Source organism: Glandiceps talaboti, chromosome 14, assembly GCF_964340395.1.
Source record: "Glandiceps talaboti chromosome 14, keGlaTala1.1, whole genome shotgun sequence".
NCBI lineage: Eukaryota > Metazoa > Hemichordata > Enteropneusta > Spengelidae > Glandiceps > Glandiceps talaboti.
Genome location: NC_135562.1, coordinates 18,927,005 through 18,940,475, shown reverse-complemented (window position 1 = coordinate 18,940,475; position 13,471 = coordinate 18,927,005). Strand labels below are relative to the sequence as shown.

General features: G+C 35.5%; 1 protein-coding gene across 1 annotated transcript in view; it reads left to right on the top strand.

The window, feature by feature from the left end:
- LOC144445383 (vesicular inhibitory amino acid transporter-like) overlaps positions 1–12,764 on the top strand; it is a 29,960-nt gene extending 17,196 nt beyond the window's left edge. Inside the window, exon 2 of the mRNA XM_078134922.1 lies at positions 11,583–12,764. Within this exon, the coding sequence (XP_077991048.1) occupies positions 11,583–12,764 (1,182 nt within the window). The remainder of the gene's footprint in view (positions 1–11,582) is intronic.
- The last annotated feature ends 707 nt before the right edge of the window (positions 12,765–13,471 follow it).

The window sequence follows — 13,471 nt, the reverse complement described above, 5'->3', positions numbered from 1 at the left end:
TGTTTCAAATCAATTGGTTTACATATACCATTCATACCAATTGTGAAATGCATATATTTATTATATAGCGCATGCGTTGCCTCCTCATCAATTGTTTGACAACTTGAAAATCATAGACTCGCAGAAGTTCTCCGTACATGTCACGTGTTTAAAATATGTGTTCTTTGTAATTTGAATAAAAAATGTTGCAACAAAGATCGATATCATTAATTGGTAACAAGGGATAATGTAATAACAATAAGTTTAGATTCATGATTGAGTAGTCTATGATTGAGTGCTATTTTATAGGCAACTCTGTCAGGATATATTTTAAATTTTGTTACTGAATTTTAGGGTTATGTATGCAGATGCACATTTTTGAAACGTGTACATAAAGCACACTTAAAACACATACACACGTGCAAACATGCACGCGTTCAAACACACATGTGTGAGCACACAAATGTACATGAAATTCCTTCCAATTGAATTCTGCATATTTGTTGATTTAAAATAATTCTGATCATAACTTACAAGTGAAATCTATTTTTTTTGTTTAACATAGAATATTAATTGAATGTTTCATAATAATGTCCAGTCTTCATCACTGTCCCTTACTTTATTTTTAAAGCATTTATTATTTATAAATTGTACAATACAAAATGATTTAATTGAATTTTTAGACACAATCATTTCTTATCCAAACTCATGAGTTATGTAAAATTATAGTTGAATATGATAAAATAGGTATTTGTGTACAGATTTTCGTCAAGTTACTTTGCTCGTAAAGCTTTGAAGATAAACAAAATACTTCTAAACCCGTCCCCAATTTAACATCCTGATTCCTCCTTTATCTTTCAAAGCCATACTAAATGATTTTCGACAAGGTGGACTCCCTCTACGTTGCTTTGCACTTGAGTATCGCTGTGCTGTTTGGAGACCCAGCATAGTGCAAATAGACCATCACTTGATGTATACTTGAAACTGAAATGTTTTATTCTTCAAATAATTGAATTTGCAAGCTTTAATAAGGTACCGTGTATCAATCACGACGTGTCTATGGATACAATGAAACGTGAAGCCATGATGGATCTTAACGCACATTTTGTCAGAAATCGAGTAGACACAATTTCTTTTTAATCTACCATTCTGAACTAAGGAAAGTGAATTTGACCTCTTAGGTTGTCAGAAAACTGCGAGTTTTATTAAAATGTTAGCGAGGACCATTGAATAATGAAGCAGGTACTGGGCTGAAACGACTACTCACTAACTAAAGAGATGTCGTGTTTGACGATACAACTCATCCGTATCATATCAGTTGAGTGGTAGACTTCGCATCACTGAATATCGTTGTCAATTTCTCTTCCTGAGTTCATAATGATTTACAAGCTACTCGCATGCACTGTCCATCTATAATGACTATTGTACATACATCAATGTTAACGGATTCTTTCCATTTGTCAGTCTATGTCAAAATGTCTTCAGATGTCAATTTTGTTGTGGGGAAATATCTGTCTATCTATCTATCTATCTATCTATCTATCTGTATGTATGTATGTATGTATGTATGTATGTATGTATGTATGTATGTATGTATGTATGTATGTATGTATGTATGTATGTATGCATGTATGTATGTATGTCTGTCTGTCTATGTATGTATGTCTGTATGTATGTCTGTCTGTATGTATGTATGTATGTATGTATGTATGTATGTATGTATGTGTGTGTGTGTGTGTGTGTATGTATGTATGTATGTATGTATGTATGTATGTATTCGATGTGGATGGATAGTAGGTATGTATGTGCATATTCGTGTTTTGTCATTATATTACTTAACCCATTTCAAGTTCAATATATTATACACCATTGTCCAGTATCTAGCAATGATGACATCACTGCGGTTTGCAGCCGTATGAAAATTATGTGATATTTATATATAATCCCATGAAATCAATGTTAGTTTTACGTCATAATGATTCCGCGGACTAATACAAATTCGAACTCGTAGGCGGTAATTTGTAGTCCGTGTAATCATTTGAGGAGCATTATGACGTAAAAGTAACATCGATTTCATGGGATAATATATATTTATCACATAAATAAGTATTCCCCCACATATTTCTAAAATTTTAAATCGATTTCTATGAATACTGCATCGTTTCATCGCATTATATTCTTCATCGCGTATTAAAAAATGGCGCCCGACGGCTATGCAAATTACGTAATCGCGTGACCTGTCGCGAGGTCAAGCTTACCTACATGGAACGGTCATACTGTGCTGTGGTTTTTCAACTAAAATTATCGGTTATAATAATTTACAACATAAGTAGAATTTGTCTGAATACGTCATTTTAATCATATTTGCTCGGAATGTGTAAGTTCGGGGCTCTGAGCTCGAAGGAAAATTGGAAGTAAGCTTGCCGGCTGCTATATCGATAATCTACATGATTTTTAGATAGAATAAAAATTTACCAATTAAGAAGAAAAGTACCTCTACGTATTATACTCATGCCATCCAAGGATTTATGTAACTTATGTGTGCATTTACGTTTTGAAAGCACATAATTACGATAACGTGATCGTAGCATTGGATTGGCAGGAACACTCGAACAGTGGGAGAAAAAATAGTTCGGTAGAACAGGGGTGATATGGGTTTTGATCTGCCGTGTTTATCTGATAAGTATTGTAATTATTGTAATTCTTAGACACCCCGTCAACTTTGATTTAAATCAAATATTTGCTTTCTGTTATGCCATGGTTGTCGTTCAGTCTTGAGTTGTTGTTCTTGTGGTAGGCTGGCTTTTGTTATAGAAGGTTTCTCTCTTTGAATGCAAATATCATTTCTCAGTACCAATCCCTTCGTATTCATGAAGTCATGTGATGAAACGATTTTAGCTGTATGTTATGTGATTACATGTCACTCTAATAAACATACTACTGTATACTTCATCCGGACAAAACTTCACTTGACACCTGACAAGGAAGCTATACATCAAGCACGGGTAGCTTTAATCTAACCTCTCTCGTGGTTTAACGGACCAGTTGATAACGAACATCTCGCATGCCGGTATCGTCTTGAGAAATAGTGCACTTTTCTACTCTGTTGACCCTAAGTGGAAATCGTATGACGCAAGATTTGAGTAGAAATCGATACCTTTTCCGTATTGCAAAGACAAAATCTGGATGATTGCAGCTACCTAATCGCGGTGGAAAGTGATAGCGTTTGGGGATACAGATGCCGTATTATTTATTGATGAATACCTGGTATAACATGATTTTCAGCCAACAAAGGTCATGAAAGACAGGTCCAATCGTTACACAGATTAAGATATGGGAGTAATACTGGTGACTAAGCACAGCAATGACCAATACACTTTTCGTGATCAGAAAGTAAAATAACTGAAGTGACTAAATCACAACACAACGAACCAATAAACAAAGACCAATGCATTTCTCATTAGTTATAATTTAGACAATTACTTAAGTAACCGAGACAATGGATAAACCGATCATGACAAATCAGTAACGAACAGTTTAATGGGTGTATGATGACCAACGATATGATCATGGCCAGGCCAGTGGGCAAAATTAGCAAAGTAAATGGAAGTCACGTGAACTCACGACAATGACCAATCAGCACCAGTTGAAAGTGTTCATTTGTTAATGTCACTAGATGTTAAATGTCAGCCATACAATGGGAATACTAATATTCTTTATCATGGGGCTTCAACTGACTGTGTGTTTTATGTTATAAATAACAATTATAGCTCTAAAGACGTAGGATTGGTGTTCCACTCATGGGACATAACGTTTGTGACACAGAGCTAGACATATTTGTACTCTAGACTAACAATAACACAGACACAACAAACACAGCAGGATCCTTTGCCCAATCACATTGAACACTGATCAGCATTGCTATTTTTTCACGGTGCAGTAAAAATAGGATTCTAATGAAAACTTTACACATGAACTTGATAATTTTAATGGCTACAATTGTTTATTTTCTAACTGATAATCAACATTTCAACTTGACTACTTCTATATCACCACTGTGCATAACACATGTGCATCAGAAGTTGTCTTAGACTGTCGACAGTCGCTCGCGCCTTTTTTCCCTACGTTTTATCTAAACTTAAGTCGTCGCCTCACTCCGATCCGGCGCAATACTACTATAATCGCATACTGATATCGAGGGCCAAAGGCAATATAAAGGGTCAATAGTTTCATTCTATCAAACTTCTATCATTACCTGGCAAAACATTACGTAAAGATGAAGTTACTGTCGCTCTATTATTTCTCGGTTCAATACATCCTCTGAGTTTTTGTTACATTACAGACATCATTGCCTCTACACAGTGTCCAATAATCAAGGAACGTTGTTTACTGTATCACCTACATGATTGGTTGACTTGTTAAAACTCACAATGAATGTTTTGGCAGCCAATAATAAACATTTAATTGGTGTACAAAATAACAACAAATAAATGTAGAGACACAGTGTAGACGTGATATATGTTGACCATATACTTTGAACGATGTTTCCTGGCAATTAACTATCATGTTGAGAAAAAAGAGAGTACTCGACTCTACATGTTCTGGAAAGGCATTGCCTTTAACTGTACGGTTGTTGGTGATCAATTGTGTTGCATAATCAAATATCATTATATTATAAAAATATCAAAACATGTCAGTCTTGCATAGAAACTGGTATTTCTCACGACATGTACATAACTATAACCAGATTTAAACTGAATGCCTTCCGTAAGGGTGATATTGATTTTTTGGTTCCAAAGAAGAGATGGTATGGATTTATCTTGGCGAATCTAATTCTCCAGCAAGAAATTCCAGTAGGAAGCTGGTGATATCACCTGGAAGTTGAAGCTGAGCTGGTTTGACCGACGGTCTCCTCATGCATGCTTTCAGAAACAGAAATATGCATGATTTTCGAAAAAAGTAAAAAACAAGATTTTCAATTTTGAAATAGTGAAGAGATGGTAAGTTATGCAGGTGAAATCTCCAGCATGATTGCCTGCAGATGCGATCTTACGGCCAACCACACATGTAATAATGGGAAGCTTTTATAGAAAGTTGTAGCATAGACTTCATGGTAGGCGTTTTTAATGCCAAGAAAAAAAAGAATTTTTTTCTGGTGAGTTTGCACCACCTAAATACCCTGCCTCGATCTTCTTTTTTCTCGTGTTTGTCCAGCCAATGCAGACTGCAGATCCAAGGGAAAACAAAAATAACTCTCCCTACATTAATTACTACTTCAGGGAAGACAACTGCAGAACTAATCATGAAAAATTAAAACAAAAATTCGCGTCGTCACACCACTTTAGGCAATATTTCCTGACCAGAAACGACAACTTTCTTTTATGTTACCACAGTGTCTAATTACCGGGAAATGCCAATATCTTATTAAAACTGAAAGCTACATTGCCAATAATTTCAGGACAGATGTATGTACCTAATTATATTGAATTTGAAGCATGCACTCTTGAGATATAGCCTAATTACTGAAAACCATTAATTACGCAAATTGCTCATTATTATTTATGGAATGTTTACCAAAACCTAATCAGTTCTTGCCATTACGCTACAGAACGCGTCTACTAAATTTCGTTTGAATTGATCCAGCCGTTTTTTAAGAAAATTGTGACACACACACACACACACACACACACAGACATTTCCATCCCTAATATAAAACCTTCCTTACGGAAGGTTAAAGGTGGCATCTTAATAATATGATACACAATTTATTGGTACCAATAAATGGGAGATATTACTATTAGTCTCCACTGCCTAACTTTAATTAGTCCATACGATCTACCTCTTTAATACTGTCTGCATGCCGATTTGGTCATGAATTAGTATTAGTGTAGTATTGTGTACTCTGACTTTAGCTTGATAATGGAATTTCAGATACAAGCTGAGCAATTTCTTATTTCGCCACGCCACTGCTATATTGTGAAGCCTTGAGGGCATGCGGTTATATCAATCTGTTATCTAAGCCTCAAACTCATGGGTAAACTTAGTTGTGATCTGTTTTATGTGTCCAATGAGACAAACTTGAATAACCCTACGAGTGTCCAAAGGCTTGTGATTTGCGGAAAGAATAAAGCTAGTGATTAACGAGTTACGTTTATATATCTCAGGACATTTAAGTTTCTTCTATTCAAACATCGTGAATAATCAGGACATTAGGACTCTCTCTCTCTCTCTCTCTCTCTCTCTCTCTCTCTCTCTCTCTCTCTCTCTCTCTCTCTCTCTCTGTCTGTCTGTCTGTCTCTCTCTCTGTCTCTAATCAGATTCGTCAGATTGATTATATTGTTGATAATTATCGAAAACGTACACTTTGACATGTTTAGTGAAGATTTTTTGAAAATCGAAAGGCCTTGCAAGAAGTCGGAAATTTTTGACAACTCACATTTGGATATTTCAGTGAAAAAACTAACAATTGTCGTGCTGTAGGTTATGAGTTGGTCTCGCCATTCCTGGCATGAATGAAAACGGAGGTGACGAGCGATGGAAGTAATACTAGTGAAATAATCTTCATGGCCCGGATATAGATTTTGCTGAACGAGTTTGTTCGGTGAAGGGTCTAAATTGGGAGGGCCTGTAAGCCAAACTATCGAGGTCCGCAAAACACTCCTCCAAAGGTTTTATCGTATACTCATAAAATGTTTAAATACATTTGATCTAAATATTTTACATATTTTTGACGACAATGTTGGACATGATATCAAAATAAATCACCATTTTCTTAACATTGAGAATGCATTCCATTAATTGTACTACATAGGACAGGATCATATGTATAAATTAACATATCAAAATTTGACAAAATCCCTCTGTCTCGTAGGTCACATCCTGTAAACGTTGAACCTTACAAAGAACGTTTTCGATATGAATATCTCTTTCTTGAATAACGAAACCATTCTCCATATTATTATACCAGGCTGACTACAAGTAGGAACGGAATAGATTCCTAAAGTCGGACAATGTAATAGCACTTAACTGAAAAAAAAATTCTACGATTAACAAATATTTGATGTAATTGAAGCTTAGATGGAATTTAGATGAAACTAGTCAGTGATTTATTGAACGTTTATAATTAGAACAGTCTTAGCAGTATTGCATTGCTTGATATCAGAAAATAAGCCTCGTTATTATTCCCCAGTGACTACGTCTCTCTGATGAAGAAACTAGTCAGCCGTTCAAGCATCACTAATACTGACTTCAGCATGAATGAAGCACAGAGTCTTCATAAAGAACACATATACCCTGGGGGTCCAAGGACGTACCGTCTAAATATCAGCTCGTCGTTCCCAAATTCTCTATGACAAAATAGCTATGCTTTCTATAATATGCACACGTTTGTCAAAGAAAACCGCAAATTAATAGTCTGTGAAAATTTTGATGATACAATAATTCCCCCGAAACCTTGACATCACCGATGCTAATTGGAAAGTAAAATGTTCGTCTGTGTGAGTGATGATCGCTCATTTGACAATACATATCACTATACAATTGTAATAACACAACATTCAACTGCCATTAATAAAATTCAACATTTCAATTACAAATATATTTTTGTCAGTGTGTTTTAGACATACATACATACATACATACATACATACATACATACATACATACATACATACATACATACACACACATACATGCATATACATACATACATACATACATATATACATACATACACACACACATACACATACATACATACGTACGTACGTACGTACATACATACATACATACATACATACATACATACATACATACATACATACATACATACACACACACACGCACGCACATACACACATGTTTTACATACATACATACATACATACATACATACATACACACACACACACGCACGCACGCACGCACGCACGCACGCACGCATGCATGCATGCATGCATACATGATACATACCCAATCTGTGAAATTGCCAGATTCATGAAACGAGTAGGTAACTTTGCCCAGTTCATGAAATAGTCAATCGTGTTGCCCAGGTTACGAAGTGGGTATGGTAAGATATGCCCAGTATATGAAATGAGCATCTTTTATTGGACACGCACAAAATAGAATAAGAATCAAACAACTTTATTATCATGTATTTACAAACTCATCGCTTCACAATTCTTATTTCATTATAATTCAGTGTAGCTTGTGTTTTTAATAGAGTTCGATAATCAACACCCCAGTTCAAAACTCTCTCCAAAAATTTAATTTCGCCCCCTTTAGATCATAATCTATACTCTCATTTGCATAAGGATGACTATTTCATGAACTGGGCAAAGTTACATGCACATTTCATGAATTGGGCAATTTCACAGATCGGGTGTAATACATACATACATACATACATACATACATACATACATACATACATACATACATACATACATACACGGTTTGAAATACACCATGATATTTGATAAGGAAGACAAGTGTTAGGGAATGTTACAAGTATACAATGCGTTAAACTATTTCACAGTCTGACACTCTCTGTTCAGGGTGTTATATAAATAGTCTTACTAGAAAGCGCTCTTTAAGGGGGTTGATTCATGACAAAAATTGAAGAAAAAAGTAGCTTTGATTTTTGATAATGTGTACTGCCGAATCAATGACGTCGCCGCCCTTTGTTGTGACTGTGTACTTCAAGCGATCCGAAAATAAATATCACATATTTTTTATCAAAATGACTTGTGCTTCAAATGATTAGTCAGTTTTTAAGTAACATTCTATTCAACATAGAAATGTATAACGACTGCAAAAATACTACGACAGTAAAAAATGAAGCTAATATAAGTGGAAGAATTGACGCGTTACAGTGTTTTGTTATTAACCCAACACACCTTATATCTGGCAATAGTGTACAAGTAGTTCCGCCTGTCAATTTGTCGACTGACAATTCACGTCTAAGGCGATGACAGATTGATCCCACTTTCCACCTAATTTCAAAATAATGAGGATTTTCCCATTGCATGGAAGACATTTGGACTTGGGATTAAGGACATTAGATTGATCGTTATGGCTTTAATGTATTGTTGGAAAATGGAAATACATTACAGCTAGTTTTTTTCTATGCTGCATATGCACTGTACAATATATAAAGGTGTCATGTCGATCAACGTTTTCCGATAACTACCTTAAAATGACAGCTGAGAGTAGATTTAGCTATGACTAATTGCGTCATCCCTATTTCGGCGAAATTCAAAGAATGCGACGGAAGATTAAACACATTTCAGTAATGATGCACATCCGTTGCAAATGTGGTCAGAATTTAAAAAGTACTCTCCGGTCTACCTTTCAATGTCCTGTTGTACTTTTAGGTGTAGAACGCATTGTGCAGTCAGTTCCACAGCAAAATATTACGACGTGATTTTCTTCGAGATTTAGACTAATTTAAAAGACTTTAATATCGACGCCAAAGTCGACATACCACACATAGAATATATTTGATGCTTGCTCCACACAACGCAGACTATTCCTATAAACTATTATCAACACGTTTTTTACGTTAAGGTAGTATGCTCGTCACAAATAAAATTCACTTGTCACTTGTTCTCCAAGAAAACTCAATCCTAATCCAAGTTGAAATCAAGGGAAAACAAAGCATGGATCACCATGCAGCGTTTTGAAATATAACTCAAAATGTCGTCAAAAAATAAAACATTTTCCAATATGGCCGCCGAATACAATGGGGGAATAAAAATAAAACTGTCGACAAAACGTTAAGCTCAAACGAATTTTTTTCTTTCTTTAGAAACACCAAAATCACGCTCTCATTAAGTAAAGTTGAAAGAGATTGGAATAAATTGAATTTATGGCAAATTTACATTTGTCCCCCGGGCATATTCTACATTTACCAATGTACTTGGAAGATATTGTATTTCTACGATACATTTCGTGATTCTAGTCATTCCTGACATTAACTTTGTAATTCTTCATTCAAAATAACTTGACATGCTTCATTCATCTGCTACAGAAAATTACGTGCCAAGTATTTTGCAAACCCGTTAACGAAAATGATAATGTATTCACAAGAGCTTTTAATGTACTTTTTGACTTTAACATTTGTAAGTGAACAAATTACTATTTGTTGTGATCCCGATATTTCGGTATTTCTTTTATTGTTCGTGAATTATCTTTATACAGATCAGTATATGTGGACAACTAAATGTATAGAATACGATGGTCACTGATTTTGAAATAAACAGACATGGTGTTGCACTGTATCAAGAACACATTCAACATTGTTTAACAAAGTTAATTGAAAAAGATGATATATGAAAATAAATCATACATATTATATTTCCCTATAACGTTATCCTGTTACTTTGGGAAGGAACATTTGAATACTGAACAATCTTGTTCTTTGTTCATTTATTCCCTTCCCCTTTTATTTCCATATTGCCTAAACTTTGTTAAGTGCACTGTGTGTAATAATGGCATTTCAGAAACCTTGCTTTTGAATGACTGCTGCATGTAACCATTGACTCAAATATTCTGTGTGATCAGTAGTCCTTAAGCAATTCCAGCTTTATAAACTGCTCAATGTAGATTTACAAGTATGTGACAATGGATTTTGACATATGTCTTGTGTCTTTATTCAAAACAGTAACGTGCGTTATTCCTGTCCAACAACAGAAATACCAGATATAAATATCATAATGACGTACTCTGTTTATTTAACATAATAGTCGGAAGTTGTGTCTAAGTTGCCAAACCACGCTGTACATGCATAATCCACCATTTCTATCATGCAGACTTTTTACTGTTAATTAGTTAAATATCATGTGCCTTCTTGAAACCTCTCAATCCTTGCTATTTGAAAGCTTGTTCCTGGCCCTTTTGACGTAAACAAATTGGAGTTAATTGTCCTGTTTTTAAGAAAATCGTCAGTCTTTGAATTTCCAAAAGGTTTAACACAGTATTCGTCGGCCATATTTGATCCTAAAGTGACACTAAATTTTGGTATAATTTTCACCTATATCAAAAATTTGTATGGTGATTATGACTGAAAATACATTGGAGTTTTCTTGAACAAAGTAACAGCAAATGTTTTAAAGAACGTAATTCATAATTGTGAGGAGTATTCTACATTAAGGTGTAATGTGTATTTTGTTTATACATATTGCATACTGACTTGGGAACACTTGTGGAACGTGGGGAGATATTTGTATGTCCTACCAATATCCCTAGTATCCTACTAACACCACGGCTCTTTTTCTGGTGATGACTTGATGTATCCCCATATGTCTTATTTTCATATACATTACATTCACACTCAATTATCTAGGTCACATAAATAGGTTGTCAGAGGCAACTCTGTACTATAAAGATAATCGCTACACAGACAGACAGACAGACAGACAGACAGACAGACAGGTAGGTAGGTAGGTAGACTCACAGTCGGATATACAGATAGACATTTGGAAAACATTTGCTTCTCCAAAGGAGCTACAAATAACCACCACACACCATAAAGTTACAAAATGTGACCCTTTAATTTTGTTTTAAAGCTAATTGTTTTTCTTCTTCTCTTTTTTCCCCTTCAGGGCATGTTCATAGTAGCATTCCCGTATTCCGTTCTTCATGGTGGATACTGGGCTATAGTTGTGATTATCGGTATTGCATACATCTGTTGCTGGACTGGTAAAATATTGGTGTATTGCCTTTACGAAGAAGACGAGTCCGGAAACAAAGTCCGTGTGCGTCACACATACGTTGAGATAGCAGAAGCAGTGTGGGGGAAACGTAAAGGCGCTCAAGTAGTCCACGCAGCGCAGTTTGTGGAACTTATCATGACATGTATCCTGTACCTAGTGTTATGTGGAGATCTACTAAAGAACAGTTTCAAACATTCGGGAATTCCTGAAAGTGCTTGGACTATTATATCGGCATTCTTTCTTGTACCCTGTGCATTTCTGCGTAACCTAAAGTCAGTGTCTCGGCTAAGCATGGGTTGTACAGTGGCGCATATTTTTATCAACATCATTATCTTTGGGTACTGTATGACGAGAATTCAACACTGGCATTGGAAAGAGGTTAGAATTCTGGTAGATATCAATTACTTCCCCATCGTTCTTGGCATCGTGGTGTTCAGCTACACATCGCAGATATTTTTACCCAGCTTGGAAGGAAGCATGGACGATAAACAACACTTTAACAAAATGATGCATTGGACGCACGCACTTGCTGGTATATTCAAAGGTCTGTTCGGTTATGTCGGGTTCCTAACGTGGGGATGGGCAACCAAGGAAGTTATTACAGATAACCTACCAAGTGATATATTCCGTGCCATCGTCAATCTCTTTCTGGTCGTCAAGGCCCTTCTATCATATCCCCTACCCTATTTCGCATCCGTGGAGCTCATAGAAAGAACCTTTTTCATGGGACGACCTGCGACCCCTTTCCCGTCATGCTATGCGTTAGACGGAGGACTGACTGTGTGGAGTATATTCATCCGCAGCTTGTTAGGTGTTCTTATACTTCTTTTGGCAATTTATATTCCGCATTTTGCTATTTTAATGGGGCTTATAGGAAGCTTTACCGGGACAATGTTGTCTTTTATATGGCCTTGCTGGTTTCATATGAAACTTATGTGGCACAAGATTCCACTCTACCAAAAACTTTTTGATGTCATCATTATTTTGACCGGAGTGATATGTGGAACTGTAGGAATTGTCTACTCAAGCCAGGCATTGGTGGCAGCGTACCATGAGAATTCTGATTTTTAATTGCAACGTTGGTGCCAAGTGACGCACAACTACCTGTTCATGTCAAAATGTCAGCGGAATTTATCAAAGAAATTTATGTATAATATATATGTGTTACTAGTCGGAAAAATCTGGATATCCTTATAATAATAATAATAATGATAATAATACTAATGATAATATTACATATTTTATAGCGCCTTTTCGCTATACATGTTGTGATTATAGTACCATAAATTGTTATTGTGTTGGTAAATCGCTACGTGGATGAATATATTATAAATCGCAAAGCAGATTAATATGAATAAATCGCCACGCGGATGAATATTTGTAATGCGAGTGTGACTCAATCTCGTTGTCACATGCCAGCGAATCAGATGTAATTATAGGAAAATATATATATCAATTTTATTACATCAGTTATGTTAGTTATCATCAAGTATATTGATCATGCAACAATTTGATTACTGTATTCCTACAAACACAAACGTAGACATGTTTTTTTTAATATAACATTTATTTGAGATAGAAAAAAAATAATCTAAGTGACATTATTGAAGTTTCTCAAGTTTAACTTGTTGTTGTTGAATTGTTTGACATTGTAGGTCTATATACAAATACAAGTTTCTCAGCAGCTGGACTTTTACAGCCAGGGTTTCACGATTAGAGGCTCTAGTCTGCACCGTTACACTTTTCACCATGGCATTGACAAGGAAGCCATTTTGAAA